This window comes from Chelon labrosus (genome assembly GCF_963514085.1).
Source record: "Chelon labrosus genome assembly, chromosome: 10".
NCBI classification, from domain to species: Eukaryota; Metazoa; Chordata; class Actinopteri; order Mugiliformes; family Mugilidae; genus Chelon; species Chelon labrosus.
The window spans coordinates 18,493,127-18,516,753 of NC_140360.1; the positions used below are offsets into that span (position 1 = coordinate 18,493,127).

Genomic DNA, 23,627 nt, shown 5'->3' on the forward strand with positions numbered 1-23,627 from the left:
TGTGTGTAATCATCGTTGTTACGTTCTTCGCCAAGTCTCCCGCATGCCTTCTAGCATACCGTATTAAAGATGGGCTCGGTCTGTGCCACTCTCCCATAAAGTTGTGATTGGTTAAGCACCAGGTCAGCAGTTGCTATCTCCACAGTGCCCCCAGTCTAATTTTCCTCCACTCTTGGCAACCCCCATCACTGGTATTCCTCTTAACTGATTGCTCAGTTTTGGAAGGCAGCTTGCTCCACGCTGATTCATGGCCATGTTGTAAGCATTTAATTTCTTCATAAGTAACTCAACTGTTTTAACTTGACTCCCGGGGATGTTCTTAGTAATCCCATTCTTACCCAAACAACGGCTCGACATTCCTATGAAAGCCGAGAACAGTGCAAGTCAGTTCCTATCACCCTTCAAGTTAAACAGCAGGAATAAACACGCTTATGTTCTTGTACAAAAATAAACTTAAGTCTCTAAAGCGCATTTCTCCATTCAGGACGGTATAACTATAGTGGTCCATTTTTATATAACCTACCCATTCAAATTATATCAAGGCTTATATTTATGCAGAATTAAGGGCAGGGTCACTTTAAGGTGACAGGCGGGAGCCCTCGCAGATTGCTAGCTTCCTGCTGGTGACGTCTCAGCCATTTTTTGAATTAGCTGCGAGTTAGGAGGAGTGTGCCAAAGTGGTGACAGCCTGTGCCACCACACTGAGTTTCAAAACAACTCTTAACAAATCTTATGAGTGACGTCATGGAGGCTTCCAGTTTATGGTTTTCAGTCACAGTTTGGTTTGGCTTAGACAACAAAGCTACTTATCTACTATGTGTAGGAAAGAAAATCATGGTTTGAGTTTACATATATAATCTCATATATAATCTTCCTGCTATACAGTGATCATCCACAACATTATGACCACTGACCGGAGAAGTAAATAACATTTACCATCTTGTGAAAATTCAATGTTCTGCTGGGAAACTTTTGAACCTGGCATTCATGTGGATGTTACTTAGACATGTAGCACCCGCCTAGACCAGACCAGGCACCCCCACCCCATAGCAATGACACTCCTTGATGGCAGCAGCCATCCCCAGCAGGATGCAGCCTGACACAGGCACACAGACAAAAACGGTTTAGGAACGACTCAAAAAAACATGAAAAACAGCACAAGGTGTTGACCTGGCCTCCAAATTCGCTAGATCCCAAACTCATCAAGGATCTGTGGGATGATCCAGAGAGGCCCCTCCCCTCAACCCATAGGACCCAAAGGCCCCCACTAACAACGTCCTGTTACCAGACACCACAGGACACCCTCAGAAGGCCCATGTCCATTATCTGATGAGTCACGACTGTTTTAGAGGCACAAGGAAGACCTACACAATATAAGGAAGGTGGTCATTATGTTGTGATTGACTGGTGAATACTTTGAACACATCCTGATCGGTGTGTGTGTACTTCAGTAATAAAACATGAAAATGTATGAGGTGAGTGGAGTTAAGTTGTTTTTACAGGCTATGACTAAACAAATGGAGGCAGATGAGTTTTATGGGTTTCCACCATGACTTCCTGACAGCAAAGTGTGTGTGTGTGTGTGAGGGGATGTCACAAGTGCCAACCAACCATTGAGACTTAAGATCATTACACGACCTTCTCTCATCCAGGAAGTTAAATATTTGACTTTTACATTCAGACTTCTTTTTTCCCCGCTGCTGCTGCTGCTGCTTCTGCTGCTGCCTTTTAACTTGAGGAGCGCTTTAGAGAGGCGGAGCTGCTGCGGCTATTCACGAGAAAAAAAAAAAAGAAAGAATTCAGACAAACGCCTTGGTGTTTTAGTCATCATGAGTACATAGAAAAACAAGTAGGGGCGTTTGGGGTGTCCAACAAACCCACAGATTAGATGAGATTTGACTGCATGGCGCACGGTTCAGCGACCAGCGAATATCTTCCTCAAGATCTTCGCGGCAGACAACAGCCACGCAGACAAGTGGAAGGGTTGCCGCCTCGACAAGGCGCGACACCATCCCCACTTTTAATTAGTCGTCGATTTCTCAGCTCTAAGTGTATGTCGGGTGTTTAAAATGCGTCTTGGCACCGCGCTGGCATTCCTTACCGCCGTGGTGTCTCCGCTGCTCCTGGAGGGCACCACAACATGTCAGGTGAGACAGGCAGTTAATGACTGTAAACAAAAGATTTGATTGATTAGAGACAACTGGTTTAAGTGAATGAATGGTTTTAAAATGTGAAAACCCTTATGGTTGCTCTGACTTTATATATTTCCTAAACTTGAGTTTCTTCTTTTCATATCAGTTGGGGAATCAAAATGGTAAGTTGAATCACTTCCCTGGGTTCACATCACATTCTAGCATCAGCTCCATGTGGAGGCCACATGTGTCCTTTGCTGTACTTTAATGCTATTCTCCATGTGGACAGATTATGTTGAGGGACGGTGCCCTGTGAAAATGACCTCGGTCTCGTCCCGGGGCTCTGGACAGACTTACACCGCATGCGTCTCTGTTCATGTCTGGATGAATGCTGATGGTATGAAGTCAGAGCATAGCTCCATAGTCCGTTTTCGTACTGCCCAAACAGTTCATTATCTAAAGCATGTCTCACGCTGCTGTCCTCCAGACCTCCATCCATCCACCAAGATTGAAATTCTCCCACCAGATAAATTCTTGCAGCAGAAAAAGATACTGAGGCCCACCAAGAGAAAAGTGAACGCCAGCAAAAAGGTTGGGTTTGGTTCTCTTTGCGCCTGCTCTAAACACTGTGTAAAAAGTCAGTATGAGTTGATAATGAGTTCAAGATGGTGTCATATTCTCTTTCTCTTAGTGTGAAAGAGTCAAGTGTCGAGTCAGTTGTGACGCCGATCTCCCCCAGCTGTTGCCACACAGCAAAAATACCAGTTCTGGTTTGGTAAGATGATTGCTTTTTCAAATAATCATCAGATGTTTTACGAAGACGGCTCTGACAATGATCCTCTTGTTGTTTCTTTTAGTGGGAGCTGGTTCATGATTGTGTCGAGGCCACAGATGGAAGTACTGTCAATGTGTCCTACAGCGCACGATCAAGAAACTGCAGTGTCGCTTACACAGTGTCAGGTGGAGTATGCAGCCTTTCTGGCACCAGGCCTTATCCTGTACCATCCATACCACCAAACCACCGCAAACCACTTGCATTCTCCTTTTACTCTAATTTCACCTGAGCTGCTTGTGCGTTACATCGGCAATTTAAGACTCTGCTGTGATGAGTCTTATCTCAGATGGGAGGAAATGCGCTGCCTCTGAAACATATTCACCGCTGGGCAAAAAAATCTGCTGCAGGGATAAACACATTCTTCCCAGAGAATATTCCCTCATTTAGTGTTTTGTTTGTGGTGGCAGTGGCACACGACTCTCCAAAATCTCTAACATATGTCTTTTTAGGCTTAGACTGGCCGTTGAGGCGGCAGCATGTGATTCACATCATTTTCGTACTCATATTGAAACAGGGCTCAGAATGAAAACGAGAGCTCAGAATAACTTGATCTGTTAAAATCTGAGGTCTGCCTTCGTTAAGTCTCTCGGCTCGTTTATGTTATTCCTGTTAGCGCCGATGCTCATATCCTGCAACTCTTTCGTTGTGTGATTTAGACCCCATCAGACACTTTGAGGTGTCTGTGGACGAGCCATCTAGATCTATCACTGTCACCGTGGGAACTACAGACAAAGTCTATACCAGGTGGTGCTACCAGAAAAATTCAATTTCAAAGGAGTGCCTCAGTGAATCCCCTCAAATAACCGTGAGTATTATGGTTATCTACGCTTTCGTAGAATAAGAGTAAGCAAGTTTTTTTTATTCCTCTAACACGTTTTCTTTTCAGATTGATCCATCTCAGTCTCGATCAGCTGTGCTTAACGTCTCTTACCTGCTGCCCTGCCTTTGCGTACAGGTGATATACATGTCATTTTTGATATGCCAACATTACAAGGAATCGGTTTATCTGTTCTTCATGCCTGGGCATGTCTCGTCTGCATTGCCAGGTATACTACACCCACAGAGACGCACCTCGATATAAAAAGTGCCCTTTTCAAAACAAGCGCCTCACAGGTGAGTGTGACCTATGGCCTCGTAGCGATGGATTTATTTACTGTGTGCACGTGTAGTTCAGGATCCTGCAGTCATGCATTCCTTTCATTTATGGTGTTACTGGCCTTGTCTCTTAATGTACAACACAGGAAAACACTGTAAACTGCCTTTTTAAATGCAGTGATCTTGAATCAAGAGCAATTTAAAAGTTTTATTTGTATTTTTTTCAAATTTATGGAAAGTAAACACAGCAGTGGTGTTAGAGGAGAAGAAGTGGGAGTCATTTGTAGACACACACTAGGTTCTGTTAGTGGCTTTTCATTCAGAGTACAAATGTTTCAAAAAGATACCAGCATTACATTTTTTTTTACAGCTATATTCACAATTAAATGTGAATAGTTTACAGTTATTGGACTATTCCACGAGCAGTTACGTCCTGCAGACTTGTCACTGTTGTTGTTTCAAGTTGTTTTTGGCTAAGGTGAGCTAATAGTCTCCTGGCTGTGGCTTCACATTTACTGAGCAAGATGTTGGCGTGGCATCAGTCTCTGCGAGACAGCAACTAGGTTGATGAGTAGGCAGAGTCATTTGATTTAATGTTCAGATTAATGTTTGTTGAAGTGCGTCACAAATGAGCAGAAATTAATGATCTTAGTTTGAAGGGAATAAAGATGTCAGCCTTGCTCAGGCTATTGTGGAAACACCCGCTGCCATTTTCGTTCAACCAAAAGGACTTTACATAAATGCTGATGTATTTTAAAGCAGCCTGCTGCAGAGAAGTATTATCTTATCATCACTCTTACGTGAGAAATAATTGTAATGGGTGTGTATGACTAAAGTTTTTTTTCCGCAAAATTGTGATCTGTTCCTTTAGTACCATTCATTTAATTTGTACTGGGATGTCGGCTTTACAGTATCTCAAAACTTCAGCTCAAAGATAAAAACATGCATCTGCATGGTGAGAGACTTAAACTGATCCATTAAAAGCTTTTGTTCCTTTTACGTCGTCACATGCGGAAAATCTACTGGAAGGATGAACACGTTATTTCCAGAAAACAAATTTATACACTCAGCTGTTATTGCTGCTGCTAAATGAGACATCTCCGTCCACATTATCTCAACAGATATCAGAGATGTTTGGTCGTCCTACACTCTCACTCCGTATGAATCAAAGTTGATGTGGAGTTCAGAGTGTTCTGCCAGCGACCTGAACATCTCTGCCTCCCTCTGCTGGAAGCAGAGCGAACACCTCTGCATACCTCTGCTCCACACACTGGAGAAAAAAGTTGGGCCGAGCCTGGTGAGTTTGGCTGTGCTGGGGATGGATTCTTATTAGAAAATGAACGTAATTTTTCTCAAACAGCCGCTCTTGTCTCTTTCACAGACATATAACACATCTGCAGTGGACAAACACCCTCAGATGTGTTTGCAGGTCAGGCTCGGCTACACTACACTTGCATTGAAATATGTCCCATTGTCTACCTTTTATTTTCAGATTCACGCATTTGTGTTTTGTTTTTGCAGTTCTCTCTAGAAGGCAGCTTTAATATTGCGTGCCCGTTCGAGGCTGGTGAGTCTAACTATTAAAAAAACAAACATATTTTACTTATAGTTGTGTAAAGACACAGTTTATTTGTATCGTCTGTCCTTGTCTCTCACAGATATGTCATCTTGGGAGGTGTATATCGAACCAGGGGTGCAGAGCATATCAGTGTATCTTACCTCTTCTGCCCCAGCAAAGTTCTCAGCTCAACTCTGTGTCCTTTCTGAAAAAGGATGCACACCCATAGGGTTGGCCCACTCAGTCACAGTGGTCAGTATGCATGTGTTTTTAAGTGACAAAATGACAAATTAACCTTATTATGAGTATATGTGTGACTCTGTGATTCTTATCTATTTTACAGGAAGGAAACACTATCGAGACGAGTATAAATGTGCCCCTGCAATCTCTCGTTGAGAGGCCGTGCGTGCAGGTGAAATAAATACCAGAACGTTTGCAAAAACACATTTCTGGACTCGGTTATTTTTCTCTCTTATCACTCTCCCAATCTGTTTTCTCTGCAGGTGTGGCAGTCTGACCCTGCTCTGCATGGAAGAAGAATCCTGTGCCCTGACTGTGAGTGTACCGTCACATGCGCTTTTGTGTGTCAGTTTCTGCACCAGTGACCACTATTACAAAGTAAACACGCCAACAGCTTTGTTTCTTTTTTGTTTTTTGTTACAGACATGCACAACAGAAGGGGATTGTATGCAACAGCAGCTTTGATATTTGTAGCTGTTGTTGCATCACTGGGAGTTTTCATCCATCGGGTTACCAAGAGTGGAGCTACAGGTTGGTTCAGCTGCCTCAATACTGCACACATTATGCTGCTAATCAGTCAAATGTTTACAACCGTCCTAAATCATACTCTGTTAGTCTGCTTATTAGTCGGCGCTGCCCTCTATTCTGTGTGATGTCTTTTTCTAAGTGCATTGTCTCCCAAGTGTTTTGCAAAGACTGTTTGTCTTTGTGCCGTCTCTCATTCTAGCACTGTTTGCCCTGCAGTCTGCACCGTTTGCACCGTTTGCACTGTTTACACCGCTTTGTATTGTTTGCATAAGCTTGCACATGCACACTTTATGCTCAGTCCCTTGTATTGTACTTTGTCCTATATCTTCACATAGCTCCCTGGTCCTGGAGGAACGTCCTCTCATGTCACTGTGTACCGCACCTGCTATACATGGTTGAAATGGCAATAAGAACCTCTTTGACTTTCCTAATCTATATCAGCAGATATCTGTGTGTGTGTGTGTGTGTATGCAGAATTTATACACAAGGCACAAGCATTTTGATACCAGGGCGGTTTTGATCTCTCACGTTTTAGAAGGCTTTGGTTACATGTAGGTAAACAGCCTGTCTGGAAAGAGGCGGAACACCCAGTCAAACACTGTTGGCGACAGAACTAACAAGATGTGTTTGTCTAGCAAATACCTTGAACAAAAACTGTTAAGTGAGTTTAAATTGGCTTCTTATGAAACAATGCTGTTGTAGACATCGTCTCTCACCTCGAAATCCTCGTTCTTGTGTCTCAAGTTACAAGTGCGCGGAGCAGAAAGCCTTGGCTCGGATATCCGCTTTCTGCTATCCAGATGCAATGAAAAGCCCTGAAACACTGGCTGTTGTCCCTAGAGGTCATCAGAAAATAGCCCCAGTTGATTATATTACAGTTGAATAATAACTGTGTCCTTGAGTGCTTGTATGTCTGCACATTTCAAATAATCTGAGCCTTAATGATGTGTCTTTCTCCTCTTGTCTTTTCCTGTATGTTCAGGCTGGCTCTGTATCCAGAAGCCTTTGCTGCTGGTGTGCTCGTCAGACCAGTCGGCCCATGTCTCTGCTGTTTGTGCATTTGCCTCAATCCTTAAGGGGGAGCTGGGTGCCACGGTGCACACGGCTCTTTGGGCCCAGACCTCACAAAGTCAAGATGGGACAGGTGTGGCAGATTTGGGTCCACTTCCCTGGCTCTATGGGCAGTGGGAAGCCGTCAGCAAGGCACAGGGGAAGATGCTGATTATGTGGAGTCCTGAAGCCAAGAAGACCTATGAGAGATGGAAGGAGGAGAGGTTCAACAAGGATAAGAGAAACCAAGAAGAATACAGGAAAGCAGATGTGAAAGGGGAGAAAATCAGAGCAGAGCTGGACGAGGATTTGAAACTAAATGGAAGACGACTGGGGAAATGCAAGAAAGAGAAAGCTACAAGAAAAGAAGACTGTGTCAAATTATGCAATGATCAAGACTCTTATCCGGAGAAAGAGCCTTCTACAGTGATACAACCAGTGTTTATGGCTGCCCTGGCCTGCCTAGAGGGGGCGCTGCAGGGGGACAAATGTCAAGACGTTGCCATTGTCTATTTCCAGGGCCTTAGCCATGGCAGGGACATCCCAAAGGACTTCAGAGGTGTCCCTCGCTACTGTTTACCGCAGGAATTCAGGGGTTTAATACAAGAACTGGGAGAGATAAGAAGACAGAGTGGTAAAGCCAGGTGGCACTGCTGGCCCAGGCTCATGTCTAAGGTGCTATCAATATGGCTTGCACGAAAGTTAGCTCAGAGGCTGCAAACGCTGCTGCCTCAAACGCAAGGGAAAAAAAATACTAAGGTCAAGGTGTCGCGTCATCAGTCGAAATGACATCAGATAAAACAAAGAACAGGCTTAAGTTGCCACTGGCAGCCGGAGCCAGGAACTGTACAGGAGTTTCGCCACGGGTCACCATGCAGCTTAGAGAAACTGTAATCTCAAGTTTCTGATGACAGACGTTTGTTCTGCTGGAAACACGATCTCTGAGACACGGGAGCTGGTGTTCCATTGTAAGCACCTTAGAGGCACCACTCACTCAGTAAAAACTGTCTTATTACTTGTCAAAAATAACACCACTTGTTTTGCATATTAAGGAGAAGTAAACACACTGTTTCCTGCATTTGCCCTCTAACAGAAGGCCCTTTATGCTGCTTTTGTGACCCAGGACGTAGCGAACACCTGCCTTATCTGTGTAAATATGCTAAGCACTATGAAAATCTTGTTGCAAATTATACCTCATGTCATGAACACATTTAATGTTTGGAAGTGTTGTGAGAGCACAGGTGACAAACAGGGCTGGTGCTGTGGACAGGTCGCAAATTTGCGTAGGATTGTCTAAACACAGACGTTCAGCCACGGCTGTGCCAAGATTTCCAGTGTTAGATGAAAATATGAGACGAGCTTGAATATTATGAAAATGTTGTCGTGTGTTGAAGGTTTATTTTGTCTTCATCCTGTCAGTTCTAAGTACCTTTAGCAGACTCAGTATTCATTAGGGTTGTTTGCCTACAGGTGTATTTATTTATTTTATTTTTTTTTGCAGGCATACTACCTCCTACATTTCGAAACAAAGCATAAAACAGTGTCTGTCACGCATGCATGCTGTACTTCTACAGTCAGCAAAGTTTAGCATAGTTAAAAGATTGCTGGAATCATAGAAAATAAATAAGTGATAATATCATAATTAAGATTTAACTCTGCCCTCCATTTGGAGAGGTAAAAGTGAAAACCAGTATTATTCAAATATTTCAACGGCAAATATACCATGCATTGGTAGCCTCAAAATCTCAGAGCATTAGATCTAGAAAACTATCACTGGGGTACTTTCCCATATCTTATTTGTGCTGCAGAGATCCCATTAAGTTCAACGGTAAGCTTTATGCAAAGCAGCTTCAAACGGTAAATGCGGATCTTTTCACGATCTACGCACAGATGTCATTGTCCCTTGAAGAAGTGTTTGCTGAGCATTACCTAGCTCTGTAATTAGTTTTTGCTAGCACCGTTGGCATTACAGAAGCACAAATGGAAAATAATAAAGGCGCTTAATATTGTGCAACCACTGAAACAGCTGATTGTGTTAACAAGGCATTTTAGGAGAAGCTGATTATATTTTTCTCCGTTGCTCAAGTTTCATTCATTTTCTCAAACCTGTTTCTTCCAGTGAGTCACAACCAACACTCCACAACACTTCAGAATCTGATGACAGACTTGCTTGGCAGGATTAAACCTTCAAGAACCCTTTTAAGTTTTTAGTACCCTGGAAGTTAAGATTAGATTAGATTAGATTCAATTTATAACCGCATACAGTACGGGTACAACAAAATGCAATTTGGCATCTTCCGGGAGTGCAAGTAGCAGTAGTATAAAAATAGAACAGAATAGAATGTCTTTATTGTCATTGTAGTACAACGAAATTAAGGTGGCCTGAGGTCCCCCCTTAGGTGCAGTAAAAAAAAAAAAAAAAAAGGTAAGGAATGTCAAACTAGAAATAAAAAATATGTACAAAACTATAGACACTGGCATGACATAACACAAAGTTATTATAAGTTGCACCCAAATGAACCCAATAATAGGCTACATGACTTTTAGAGAGGTATTTTACAATTGTAACTTATATAAAAGTAGTAAATATATTGGGTTTATGCAGCATGCAGAAACAGGTCAGTTTGGACACATGGGTATGGCCTACTGCCTAGTGCATACTTAAAACATTTTTTTTCTCATTTCATTTAAATAATTACGACTATTTTTCCACCTTAATTCCAAGTTGCCGTGCAACAAAACTGGCAGAGCACCAGCGGAAGGGCGCTGCAGTTGTTACTGTTTGAATATCTTCTGTTGTGTGCGACAGCTCAATCATTAACCTCCATCTGAGTGAACAGGTCAATTAAGTTCACAGTTGCTGGGCGTCATTTGTATGCTTGCTTATCTGGAGGATTAAAACATCTGCACTAACTGGTGAGGCTCAATCCAAAATATCAGATTGCATCCTTAATGTATTTGGCTGCATTCCCGCAGTGTCTGTGCATTGAACAAGATCTCAAATTCTGTGGTTTGGCTCTCCTGGTCCAAATGAAACCATGAACTTTTGAAGTCACACAATTAGTTGATAAAGGCCCATCTGTGTGCAACCGAAGTGTCACATGATCTGATGTCACGTGATGTCAGTGAATACACTTGTGTGAAACGGCCTGTGTCTGTAACACCACTAAGAAAACAACATGAAGAGCAGTTCAAGGAAGTTGTGTTACAGTGTTGGAAGTAAGTGGAAGTTTAAAAAAAAAAAAGGTTGTATATCCCAAAAATATCCCAAACTTAAAACATCTCACGGACGTGAGGGAAATTCTTAAATGTCCCTTATTATTTTAATATTATATATGAAACCTAACATATGTGGATGCAACATTAGATTGTATGCAGGGTGGAAGCTTGTGGTATGGTCAGAAGCTCTGCCTTATGATAAGCATGTGGTTGCAAGGTATGAATGGATATGTTGTTGTATGCTCCATTGTATAATATGTTGTGAGAATTAACATAAGGAACTCACTTGAAGGAGTTCATCCTGAAGGAGTATTTGAAGTACCTCTTCTGTGTATGTGTTCTGGAAAAAGGTCACTGTATATCACACAATAATGGTTAAAGTGAAGGAGAAGCGTTATGTGTGTCATGAGATATATGTTGAGATGTTAGTACAATGAGTTGTGTCAAGTCATATGTAATCTTATTATGTCACTACGGATATGAACATTTTTTAGGCTAGTATAAAAGCTGAGGAGAGACTGCCTCTCTTCAGTCGTCATCTGTTGCTGATGAGTGGCTCTTGCTTGCGAGCAATAAAGGTTTTCTAGAAACTGAATATTGTGTCATAACTTGGTATTTTGACCAGCTCTTATCTGCACTAGACAAGCGACTGATTTTCAGTTGCCACGACACGGAGCACCATTAAATCCATTATAACACACTCTCAGACTGGGAAAGTAGGGCAATAATCAAGGTTTTATCAAAGACAAACACTGAAAGGCCTGCAAAGATCAACAGCACACAGTCAGGTTTTATGAACGGCAGCCAGAAAATAATAAGGAAACCCATTTGGAGTCTTGCTAATCGCATTTGTCACTCTCCCCAAACACAGGGAACAAAGTTCACCGGTTAGATGAGACTAAAATTATTCCTTTAACCTGATGAAGTTATACCAGATATAAGTGCGGCTGGAGTTTTACCCACCTCATACTTTATATTCCTCCCACTTCCAGGCTATCGTGGGAGACACTGTGTGACAGTACACCATGCCCACAGTGAGGCACGGCAGCGGCAGCATCATGCCGTGGGGATGTTTTCATCTGCAATGACTTAAAAAGGAGTGCTAGAAGAAAAACTTAGAGCCAGAATGTTGTGATTTCTTAATTTCCAACACACTCTCGAATATGGCATCCACCTTCATTAGGGTTAGCCACAAACTTATAAAGAAGTACATGACTCATTTTGCGCAAAGTGACAGGCATGTTGTGTAACACCCACCCACCCCCTCCAAAAGAAAAAAACAAACATCATGGAAAAACATCAACGGTTGATGTCTGGGGGCTGTTCAATACTGGGTGATTTCGCAACCACTGGCTATACAACTTTGTCAATCTTGAAGCTGCCCATTTATTCCTTGTGAGCGCTTCAGTTAGGTGGTAAAACAGACACAAATAATGAGCACTGAAAAATGCTGGCGCACTGATGACCCGGGGAACTGAATGTGTTTCATTGTCAGTGAGATAACCTGGAACATATTTGAGCTTATCTGATGGGTTTATCAAGCCCTACATTGTCTCAGCTCGCATAACAACCTGGGCCCTCTAAGCTAGCCTCGCATTTAATTGCCTCTTGTGTTTATCAGGGTAACATTTGTTTTATGGTGTAAATCATTCACCCACCAGACCGAAACTCGTGCAGTCGACAAGTTTCCCCTCAGCTCACCTGTGCCAGCGGCGCGGCAACACGCCCAACTCCTTGCTGTCAATCATCGGGGAGGGCGTGCGGAACAAAATCCTTAGAGCGTCGCGACAGTTCACCAGTGTGGGACCAGCCATGCTCGTGTTTTTTTCTTGGGGGATCTGTCGCTGCCATGCCGCGGCGTCTCTGAGCGTAACGGGGTCTGCGCTTTATTGTTTCCGATGAGGGGAGTGTAGCCGCGGAGTGGAGCGGGAGACGCGCGCCGGAGATATCCAGCTTGTCCCAGGCGCAAAAGGCGCACTGCGAAACATGGCTCTCCCTTTCCACCCGAAGCGGCATGTTTTCTCCCTGCTGCTGTCATTGATGCGTCTCTGTGTGTCCATGTCGACGGATGCGTTGGAGATTCAACGAGACGCACCGGAACTCACCTGCGAGGTAACTGGACAAGCCTCAGTTTTATAAGTTCAGGAGGTTACACAGTGAATGCAAGATAATGTGTGGGATTTATTATCGTCTGTTCTTACCAGGTCAGACAACATTTCAAAGCTATAGTGTAGTTTATTATTTTGTTGACAGTTAATTTATACTATTTTTTGACAAACTTATTGTCTTTCAGGCTGCAGAATAACAAAACTTTAGTGTACTTTCTGGTCTGGTGAATTTGGAGAGACCAGACAGACAGAGTGAGAGAGGTCAGAGTTTAATGCCCATTAATTATTTACTATTGTGCCGGATCATGACACATTACCCCACTGCTCCATTTCCAAGAAAGGCTGGCTGGAATTTTGTCAGATTTTTTTTTTTTCCAGCGATGCAAATGCACCAGAATCCTGCGTGTAGTATCAAACAGGCGGCACAACATGCTGATTTCCTCATACGCTTCCTGACCAGGTTTACAAAACAAGTAAAATCAAGTCACGTACAGGAAAAAGAAAACAGCCAAATCCGCAACATGACAAACCCACATGCAAAGTGAAAACATCAACAACAACAAACCGTTGCAACATCAGATTAGACATGTCACAGACCAGATTAAAAGATACAGGAGGCTCAGGCAGTTCTGATGGTATGATTGTGGTACATCTTTTGTGAGACACGTTGGTCCAACTTTTTAGTCCTTTTGGCAGCATTGATATTAAATGGGTTGGACGAAATATTGGAAAACCTTTTAATGTCATCTCAGATATTATACTGATGTATTATGAGTATAAATTTACTGTTACAGTAACTTTATAGTTTCCCAGCTTTAATTCGAATGTATTCATATACAAATCGGGGGAAACCTGTATGAATTACAACCATTTTTATACACACAGTCCCCTATTTTTGAGGGGCTATGTTGCTGGATGTCAACAGTGTATGATGTAATGTATGCAAAGCGTATGTCGCACATGGATATACTGTTTTATTTGGTGTTTGGATAATGTTTGAGGACAGCTTTACGCTTTGTATTAATTCAAATGTCTTAATATTATCATGAAGTACAACAGCCTGTTTTCCTTTGCTGTTATAAGTTGCAGCTTATGTGTTTTTAATACTTGTTTTACAGTTAACTTTCACTTCTGTCAAACAAAAATTTAATGCAGTGTTTAACACCGTTGACATCTGTGGTGTTTTGAGGTGTGTCTGGTTCAGTTCTCACTGATACGTTTCTTTTCCTAAGGGTTTGAGTGACTGCCGCGTGAGCCAAGGTAACGGCATGATCAATATTTGCGCATCTCACCTCATATTCATAATCTCATTTCTCAAGAACCCTGTAGCCTCTAACGCAGAAACTCAACTTGTTTTTTTTTTTTTGTTTTTTTTAAACAGTCTCCGTGTTCTCTCCTGCTCTGCCGGATCCATGGGGCACAGTCGATGTGACGCGGGTGCATCTTAAAGGCATTCTGTGCTGCTCAGCTGGACACAGCTGCAAAGCTTGCCTGCGAATCACCATCAGTCTCCAAGGTGGTGTTTGTTTTCTAAATCTCCTACAGGGCTTTCATCTTTTATCAGCATAATGTCAAATCTCTGTGTCCTGCGTTCTTATCGGAGCAATTTATTTTGTCAATCCATCACGCGTTGAGTGCTTCAAACATTGCGTTCTGTGTTGTGGTATTTACTGACTGCCACTGTGTTGTGGATATTGCAGAGAAGGACAATGCAAATAATGTTTCTGAGGAGTCTGGCGATGAAAGTGATGAAGAAGGTATGTGTCAGCTCTCAGAGGGCAGTGGTGATTTGGTGCCTCCTGATGAGTTATATAACCAGCTCGGATCATGGAGTGTTACCTTTTCATACCTTTATTCCTCTGCTCTCTTTGTGTTACAGCTGAAGTGAAAGTTTGTCTCAGCTCGCCGGGATCCAAAGAGCTTTGCAAGGCGCTCCGGTTCAATACGAGTGGCTCCAGTTTAGGTCAACAGTCCACACATCAGGTAACATTGGTGGTATTTAGATACCGGTAGTTTGTTTGATTCCATCAATTTTATGTTTATTTATGGATTCTAAGAAGGAAGAAGTAAGAGGGAAATCCTTTACTTCCTGTACTTCCTAAAATACAATAGTAGGATTAACTCATTAGATGACTGTGAACATTTCATTCACTGGCTATACAGTATGTTATTTCATGAGAAGTACTTTTACTTTTGATACTTTTTACTTTTACTTAAGTAGAAGTTTTAATGCATGTTGTTTAATAATTTGTAATTGTTATAGTTGGTTTGATGTTTGTCTACTTTGTGAAAGGTTTTGAATACGCTCTCCACCACTGCTTACTGATTTCCATAAACGGATAAAGCTGAAGAATTAGGTTCAAGTCAGCAGATTTCTTTTAACCACTCTGTAGACTTCACATTAACAAACTATATTTTTGTCAAATTGGTTATGACATCTATTTTGTGCATGACACAAGTAGTTTTTCGAATACTTCACATTTATTTCTCTTATAATTTACTATATCACAATTCCAGTGGGTCAGAAGTTTACATAAACACTTTTGACTGTGCCTTTAAACAGCTTGGAAAATTTCAGAAAACTATGTAATTGCTTAATGAGCTTCTGGTTGGCTGATTGACATCATTTGGGTCAATTATAAGTGTGTCTGTGGATGTGTTCTAATACCTACCTTCAAACCCTTAATTTGACATCATGTGAAAATCAAAAGAAATTAGCCGAGAGTTAAAAAAAAAATCTACTAGAGATGAATTTACTTTGATTCTATGTCAAAATAACCTGAAAAGCTACTCGGCAATGAGAAGGACCAGTGACCACTGAGTCAAGTCGTCCCTAAAAAGCAAGACTACTGTTAGGGATCGGGACAAAGACCTTAGAATTGTATAGCAATGTCCTCTGGTCTCATGAAACAAAAACCAGCCTGTTTGACCATAAGAGGGAGGCTTGTAAGCTAAAGAACACCATCCTAACCTTAGAGCCTTAAAGAGGTGGCAGCATCATGTCGTACGGGTGCTTCAGAAAATTGATGCTGTCACAAGGATGTAAGATTACGGGGATATATTGAATCAGAATCAGAAAAGACTTTATTGCCAAGTATGTTTGTACATACAAGACATTTGCCTTGGTATTTATTGCACAAAGTATGCTTAAATTAAATTAAATTATATAGTAAATGTATACACACTCAAATATACAAAAAAATATATATATAGGCCTACTGTGTATATATATATATATATATATATATATATATATTGTATATACAACAACAGGAACATTTGGTGGTGGGTTTGATGTGTTCATTGGGGGGGTCCTGGCATTGTTCAGCAGACGTACTGCGGATGGGAAAAAACTGTTGGCCATGCGAGTGTTTCTGCACTTGATGGATTGCAATGGTCTGTTAAATAGTCCGTGTCCAGGGTGAGCAGGGTGACCAGGGATCTCAGCTGCAGTCCTGAAAGCATACAGCTCGTCGAGAGACTTAAGACTGCAGCCGATCACCTTCTCTGCAGAGCGACTGACACGCTGGCTGCAGCCTGCTCTTGTGTTTAGCAGCTGCAGTTGATGGAGTTGGTGAGGGTGGACTCAATGATGGCAGTGTAGAAGTGCACCATCATTGTCTTTGGCAGGTTAAATTCCTTAAGCTGCTGCAGGAAGTACATCCTCTGCTGTGCTTTTTTGATTGGGGCACTGATGTTCAGCTCCCTTTTGAGGTCCTGGGAGATGATGGTGCCCAGGAAATGGAAGGACTCCACATTGTAGAGTCACACAGGATGACGGGGTGGAGTGGGGCTGTGTTCTTTCTGTAGTCCACGATCATGCTGTTCGTGTACAGGGAGAAGAGCAGAGGTGACACAGCCTTGAGGGGGACCCGTGCTGATGGTACGGGAGCCTGAGATGTGTTTCTTCAGCCTTACATGCTGCCTTCTGTCAGACAGGAAGTCTGTGATCCACCTGCAGGTGGAGTCAGGCACGGTCCTACATATGACGTGAGTCGTTCACAGAGTAGGGGGTTTGGGCTTGTAGTTCGTGATGTTCTGCCAGACAGAGCTTGAGTCGTCGACGCTGCAAACTGGCTCTGCAGCTTTTCTGATTACTGACGTTGCTCGTGCTTTGACTCTTTAAATTCCTCTCTGTCTCCACTCCTGAACACCTTCTCCTTCTCCAACCTGAGCTGCCTGAGTTTGGCTGTGAACCAGGGTTTGTCATTGTTATGCTTTAACTCACCATGGTGCATATTGGAATACCGCAGTCCTCACAGAATGTATGACATCACTGCTTCTGTGGAAGTACTCATCCAAACTGTTTCTAGGCGTCAAACTGTTGACGCCTAGAAAGTGTCCCACTCAGTGCAGTCCAAACATGCCCTTAAGCTCTCCACAGTCTCACTGGTCCACATCTTAGATGTCCTCACAGCAGGTTTACAGAGTTTAAGTTTCTGCTTGTGTGCTGGAATCAGGTGGATTGTTGCATGGTCTGATTCTCCCAGTGGAGCACGGGGGACAGCGTGTAAGGCATCTTTGACTGTGGTGTAGCAGTGGTTCAAAGTTCTATCCTCCCTTGTGGGACAGCTAATAAATCATGTCAAAACATCAACCAGGAAGTTAAAGCTTGGGCATAAATCACTCTTCCAAATGAGTAATGAACCCATGCATACTTTCATCCTTTTCAGTTGTGGTAAAGTGGTTTAAGAAAAACAAAGGTGAGGTTTTGGAGTGGCTGTGCCAAAGCTCTGGCATCAGTCCAGTAGAACATTTGTGGGCAGAAGTAAAAAAGCATGTGGAACTTACAACTTATTGTGGGAGGCTTGTGGAAGGATGCCTGAGTTGTTTGACCCATGTTAAACAATTTAGGGGCAATGCTCAAAAATACCAAGTGTATGCAAACTTCTAGGCCGCCATTAATGTGCTGAAAGAAATAAAAGCTGAAATAAATCTTTCTCTTTAATATTATATAATACTGACATTTCCCATTCTTAAGGTATCCTAACTGAACGAAGACGGGTAATGTGTACTGGGATTAAACGTCCAGAATTGTGAGAGACAAAGTATAAATGTATTTGGCAAAGGTGGATCAAAAAGGAGGTCTAATGCTGTGAAGGCGACTGATTGGTTGTTTCCTGTGATACATGTTGTGATTCATGTTGGCCAACAATGAACTGTGGCGGAGTGATTACCAGTGCTACATGTATGTGTAAACTTCTAATTTCAACTATATCTATAGGCAAGGGACAATATGGTCACACCTTTCAGGTTTCTGTTTCTAGTCAGAGTCATATTGAGTATCCGTGTGGAGGGCGAACAAGGCAGAACACATTGTTGTACCCGGTTGGGAAGCAACATCAATAAAATACCTTAAACAAAGTAATCTCAACATAAACTTTCCAGTTGTAGATGCTATTTTTTAGCTTCCTTTCCATTTCCGTGTCCAAGCTTTCTAATCAGATTGAACAATGAACAGCTCAAGAAACAGGAAGTGTTTGCCTTGATATCACTATCTCTCATTCTGATAGCTGCTGCTTACAGAAGAAACAACAGAGTGATTAAACCATGACAAAATAGCTAGTGATTTCCTGGATTGCTTCTTTGTTTTCCTGCTAAATTGACAGTTCAAAGGCAGTTTTGTATTTGTATTTGTCTATCAGTGTTGCTGATATAACTCAGTGACTGGAATACTTAATGTTCACAATGTGTCCACGTTTCCTCTAGATGCAGGTGGTGTTGACAGAAAAAGTGGAGTATGGCGTTCCCGTCGTGGTCACTGTAAATTCAGAGCAAACGTACCACAGGCAAAATATAACCGCTCCATCTTTAGAAGAAGGTGAGTTTAGTTGCTGTAATGTGAGTAAAATCACACAGAGTAACAGAGCAGTGTCACTGACCATTTATTCCTCCCTTGTTCTTTCAGTTTGTTCCAAGGAGCTTGAGGTAACCGTACAGGAATGTGATGGTAAGATATCTTGTGAAAGTAAGAAAAATCTTTGACGTCAAATTCATAGCGTGTTTTAAAATAGTTTCTTGTTCTTGGCTTCCACATGTTGTTTGTCCTGTTTAGCGTGTGTTGAGTTCATCCCGCTGAGGCATGCTTGCCAAATGTTCATTATGTTCATGAGGACTTATCTCTGTCTCAGTTCCAAGACTCCGAGCAACGATCGATCACGAAAGACACGTGGTCCTGCAACTGGAGAACAATGAAGACAGACGAGATAAAATCACGATACAGATGTTTTGGGATGAAATACCTTTGGAGGTTCTTCAATGGGTCAGTCAGTGTTAAAATGTCCAGACAATGTGTCCAAATCAATCTGTAAATGCAAAATCACTAAATCTTTCTAATCTGTGCAGCCTATAGGCAAGACACAAGAAGTCATTCCTTCGAACTTCATTGCACCTTGCCTGTGCTTCCAGGTAGACGTGATGCATTAACTGATGAGAAAATAACAGCTACAAGCACTTTGCAAATAAAACAAAATGTTAAAAAACAATTAAATCTTTGTTTACAGGTGTGGTGGAATGGAAGCTCACACATGCGAGGGAAATACTGCCCTTTCAAAGCTCAACAAGGTAAAATGGGTAACCTGAGGTCAACCTCAGATCAAGCACTGTTTTCATGGTAAATTATTTTATCAACAGAGCACATGTAATGTTTTTTTTATCCAGATGCACTGGAAAGAATGCAGCACAACGTGTCTGTATCTGTGGTGGAGTCCCAGCTGAGAGAGGGCGGCACAGGCCTCAGCTGGAATGTAACTGCCCCCTGCAGACTGAAGGCAGAGGTGTGGTTGTGCAAGAAAGACCTGGCTGGAGTCCAGTGTGAAGAAGTGAAGGATTCCAAACAGCGCTTGCGAGCAGACTGGAAACCAGCACGCAATGGGCACTGGGTAAAAACAATGAAGAGCTATGCGTGTATAAAATGCTTTTTATTCCTGAGCTACGCCCATCAGGCTTAACTTATCAATCACAGCTGTTTTCTTAACAACCAGAACTCTCTAGAAATACTTGTGCATCTGAACCCTCAACACACTTAGATAATTGATTTTTGCCTGATGTCCCACTATGAGGAAGGGTCAAATTGTTTAAGAATCAAATTCCTCAGAAATGTAGAAGCCTTACATTTATATATATATATATATATATATATATATATATATATATATAGTGCATAAAATGACTTAATCATCCAGTTCCTCTCCACAGTTTGTTAAAACCTCTACAGAAAAAATAAAACGAAACAAGGGACGTGATCTCAAAGTCTTAAGGGTTTATCACATCATACCTTTCTTGAATCTCACACTGAGGAATGCACAGTGGTGGCTTTACTGAAAATATGGTTCAGTTTAGATTACGATCACTTTACAGTAACATGCCAGAAGATTTAGGAGCGATTTGCTGCCATGCAACCTGGTGGTAGACTCTTCATTAAAGTTTAAAATGCCAACATATTTTATGTAGAAGACAAACAGATGTTGTGATGATTTGTTTTTTCTTCTAATATTTGATACATTAATAGTTAAATCTGGGATGTTGGAGCATCCTTTAAATGCAAAAACCAACAATGCTCTCAACTGCCTTTTCATTTAAATTGGGAATTCTACTTTCAACACATCCTCATTATCGGTGAATCGTCTCTTCATTTTTTATTAATTCATTTCAATTGTTCTTTAACTTTTCAGCACACAGGAGAGTTCAATGTGTCGTCACATCCTCTGCTTTGTGTTCAGGTAACACACTGTGTAATAAAATATAAGGATCTACATGTAATTGTAAATATTTTAAACACTGAGCCTACCTGCTCTCTTTCACTTTTTGTTCAGATAAAGGTAGACGGGATGAACTCGCACTTTGAGCCCCAGTGTCCGTTTACAAGTAAGACTATTAATTATTGTCCGCAGCCAGATAATGTTTAACTGTAATCACCCACATTTTTACATTGTTATGTGGCAAATAATTAACCAGTCATTGCTACTTTTCACTGTTTACACGTTGAATACCCATACAGTGTTTACAATCTTACACAGACAAGGTCATGTAAAGGCCTCATAATTCATTTATTTTCCCCAGCATCTCGACTGAGATGGAGCCTACCTCTCCTCATCGGATTGATGCTGATAATTTTGGCCATGCTAGGAGCCTATTTTGTACAAGGGATCCTGAAAGGTCAGCTTTCCATTTGTGCCTCATTTAATATTCATTGCACTTTAGGACAATACCTTAACATGTACTCTGTTTTCCATCCAGGCTACATGTGGAGATGGTTTAAAGAAGACGATGTTAAAGGTATGAGAAGAATCAATTTATACCACTTTACCCTCCTTTACACTCTTAATATTACATCTTCATAATTCACTTTATACATTTGTAGATTGTATGTTTACATTTTCACTTGTAATATTTTTTATTCCTACATATTTATGTTTTATCTTTATCTTTTCTAAGTTATAGTTAGATGCTAGATGCTAACCTGGGGTGGCCAGACTTAATTCTTATCAGAATTTGTGTCTGTTAACACACCAACTGCATTTCATTATGGGGCGTGTTTCAGCCGAGGACACCCAGTCAGAGCGATTTTGTTGTTAACGCTGCTCAGACGGTGTGGATGACTACAGTGATTACGTTTCTGTACAGCACTGCGTAAACTATTTAATTTGCCTCAGCAGATCGTTACAGGAGCATAATCAGTTCCAGTGGAGTGGTTCCAGATCGACTTTCCGCCACAAAATATTTGTCGGCGTGGATGTTGGTCTAGCTTTCAGACTAGTTAGATGCTACTGTGGCTCATTATTCTCTGCAGGATTAAAAATGCTGATCCTCTTATCCTGTCACGGGGATATTCTTAAAAGAGTAGCGCAGTGAAGTATAGAGTTTGTGGAGTTTGCATGTTCCCCCTGTGTCTGCGTGGGTTCTCTCTGGGTACTCCGGCTTCCTCCCACCGTCCAAAGACATGCTTGTTAGGTTGATTGGTGATTCTAAATTGGCCGTAGGTGTGAATCTAAGTGTGAATGGTTGTCTGTCTCTCTGTGTTAGCCCTGTGATAGACTGGCGACCTGTCCAGGGTGTACCCTGCCACCCCACCCGCGACCCTTCACAGGACAAGCGGTTACAGAAAATTAATGAATAAATGAATTTAGTTCTGTTTTTTGTCTCCACCAACACCTGGTGGAAACGTCTGATTACCTAAATGCTTTACTGAGTTTACCATCTATCTCTAACTGTGACTGGCTGCCGTTTGATGCTGAGCAGATAGTGTTTATAGCCATTATGGCTTTGTCCCCGGAAACAGGGGGCATGCTGCTGAGCTTTGTGATAGCAGAAAGAATGAGACAAAAGCTGTGGACAGTTACTAGAGACCGCTATTTAGTCATATTTAGCTAGAGGTCAACCACTATCAGAGACCAATTCCCCTTTGTATTTGCATTGTTTGATAAAACAGCCGTTTGAATCTTCTGTTTCAGGTGCTGTGGGTGGTGGTCACGTGGTGTTGCTGTACCCGCCTGATGACGATCGGGGTCTGCCAGGGCTGCTGTGTCACCTGGGCTCGTCCCTCCAGGCCTTGGGCTTCAGTGTGTCTCTAGACCTGTGGAGTCACGCCGAGCTTGGCATGCTGGGTCCTGTGCCATGGCTCCACTCACGACTGGACCGAGTGCAAAGGCAGGGGGGCAAAGTGGTGCTAGTCCTAACCCAGGCCACCTGGACGAGGGCTGAAGAATGGGGAGCTCAGAGCTGGCAAAAAAACAGGAACAGAGACACTGAAGAGGAGGAGGCAGAAAAAAAATGCCCTCCCTCTTCACCTTGTGCGGATGTTTTTAGTGCTTCGCTGAGCTGTATTCTAGCAGACTATTTACAAGGCCGCGCCGGTGAGCGGTTTATGCTGGTGCAGTTTGAATCACATCCACCCGAGCCTCCGGGTAGTTTCCGGCCTCTGCCCCAGTTGTTTCGCGGGCTTCATGTTTACAGCCTTCCATCCCAGAGCCTGGGTTTCCTGACTGAACTGGCTGGGGCTCGGCAAACAGCCACCGCATCAGCCAGGCGGAAAAGGGCAGGAGGGCTCAGGATGGCGTCTCGAGCTCTGGCCCAAAGGTTGTCAGGATTCACAGCGGCGACAAATGTGTTACGCCTCACAGGGGTGCCCCAGACTTGCGTTGGTGTAGGGGTGGAGGACTCTGCGGAAACGGTGCCCCTGCAGTCATGCCTCATTACACCCCCATCCAGCCCGGACACAAACCCCAAGGTCAGTGAAATGGGATGGGTCTGACAGCAGGAGAGGACGAACCAAGCTTCACTTTTGGGATAAGCGGCCAGTATTGACTTTAAAGTACCTGAAGTGATGCATTTTTGGGTTTGGGTCAGAAAAATATCAATATCAGTTTGCAGTTTCTGCATTTCTTGGTCTTAACAGCTGGGATCTTATTGGTGTTCTTCAAATAAAATGTGTCATTATAACAGATGAACATAATAAAAAAAAAAAATGGAAAAAAATCTGTCGGTACACCGTTTGGTGAAGATATTTCTAAAGCAACATGGATTTGTAGGCTGCTAACATTACTACTCTAACATACGAAAAGCAAACTTCTGTATTTTGACCATGTAGCTGTTTGTCTTAATCCAAGCCACCTTCACTGGCTGCATGTGTGTGTATTTCATATTAAAAGCACTTGACAGATTTGAATAAAAGAACTCTATGCACTGTCTATATTTGAATGCTTCCAACAGTTTGCACGCATGGTGGGTTGGTTTTATACAGTTTTTTTGTGTTACTGTTATGGGATTGAATAAAGAATTCATCTCTTTGTTTGTCCCTCACTTTCTTATTCACATTTCATTTAAACATGCAGAAACCCTGTGCTCTGTTAGGATGCATCAGC

At 42.3% G+C, this 23,627-nt stretch overlaps 2 protein-coding genes across 3 annotated transcripts; both read left to right on the forward strand.

Annotated features, from left to right (window-relative positions):
* The first annotated feature begins 1,791 nt into the window (after positions 1-1,791).
* LOC311494528 (uncharacterized protein) lies at positions 1,792-11,338 on the forward strand. Of its 2 annotated transcripts, XM_084553615.1 has the most exons (17): positions 1,792-2,147; positions 2,299-2,314; positions 2,422-2,529; positions 2,620-2,723; positions 2,824-2,907; positions 2,990-3,092; positions 3,624-3,772; positions 3,854-3,922; positions 4,014-4,080; positions 5,184-5,359; positions 5,444-5,491; positions 5,584-5,629; positions 5,721-5,872; positions 5,964-6,032; positions 6,124-6,175; positions 6,284-6,391; positions 7,371-11,338. In XM_084553615.1, exons 1-17 carry the CDS (start codon positions 2,070-2,072, stop codon positions 8,225-8,227), a joined length of 2,286 nt encoding a protein of 761 aa, XP_084409741.1. In that variant the 5' UTR covers positions 1,792-2,069; the 3' UTR covers positions 8,228-11,338. The 2 variants fall into 2 exon arrangements, with proteins under 2 accessions (XP_084409741.1, XP_084409740.1); XM_084553614.1 differs by having other exon boundaries at positions 2,422-2,723.
* A 695-nt stretch (positions 11,339-12,033) lies between these two features.
* Positions 12,034-23,552, forward strand: LOC311494214 (interleukin-17 receptor C). Its single transcript, XM_084553148.1, has 16 exons — positions 12,034-12,769; positions 13,998-14,025; positions 14,147-14,281; positions 14,466-14,522; positions 14,645-14,748; positions 18,475-18,586; positions 18,674-18,733; positions 18,897-19,027; positions 19,111-19,173; positions 19,269-19,329; positions 19,426-19,646; positions 20,439-20,486; positions 20,580-20,631; positions 20,827-20,922; positions 21,004-21,042; positions 22,218-23,552. The coding sequence occupies exons 1-16, from the start codon at positions 12,644-12,646 to the stop codon at positions 23,015-23,017; spliced, it is 2,133 nt and encodes a 710-aa protein (XP_084409274.1). The 5' UTR covers positions 12,034-12,643; the 3' UTR covers positions 23,018-23,552.
* Positions 23,553-23,627: the final 75 nt, after the last annotated feature.

What these genes read in the sequence shown, in the direction of transcription:
- LOC311494528 (XM_084553614.1), top strand. Translation starts at nt 2,070, where the DNA reads ATGCGTCTTGGCACCGCGCTGGCATTCCTTACCGCCGTGGTGTCTCCG. An exon ending in TGCCCTGCCTTTGCGTACAG is followed by an intron (nt 3,923 to 4,013) that starts GTGATATACATG and finishes CTGCATTGCCAG; the next exon opens with GTATACTACACCCACAGAGA. An exon ending in TCAAAACAAGCGCCTCACAG is followed by an intron (nt 4,081 to 5,183) that starts GTGAGTGTGACC and finishes TTATCTCAACAG; the next exon opens with ATATCAGAGATGTTTGGTCG.
- LOC311494214 (XM_084553148.1), top strand. Translation starts at nt 12,644, where the DNA reads ATGGCTCTCCCTTTCCACCCGAAGCGGCATGTTTTCTCCCTGCTGCTG. An exon ending in CACCGGAACTCACCTGCGAG is followed by an intron (nt 12,770 to 13,997) that starts GTAACTGGACAA and finishes TCTTTTCCTAAG; the next exon opens with GGTTTGAGTGACTGCCGCGT. An exon ending in AATCACCATCAGTCTCCAAG is followed by an intron (nt 14,282 to 14,465) that starts GTGGTGTTTGTT and finishes TGGATATTGCAG; the next exon opens with AGAAGGACAATGCAAATAAT.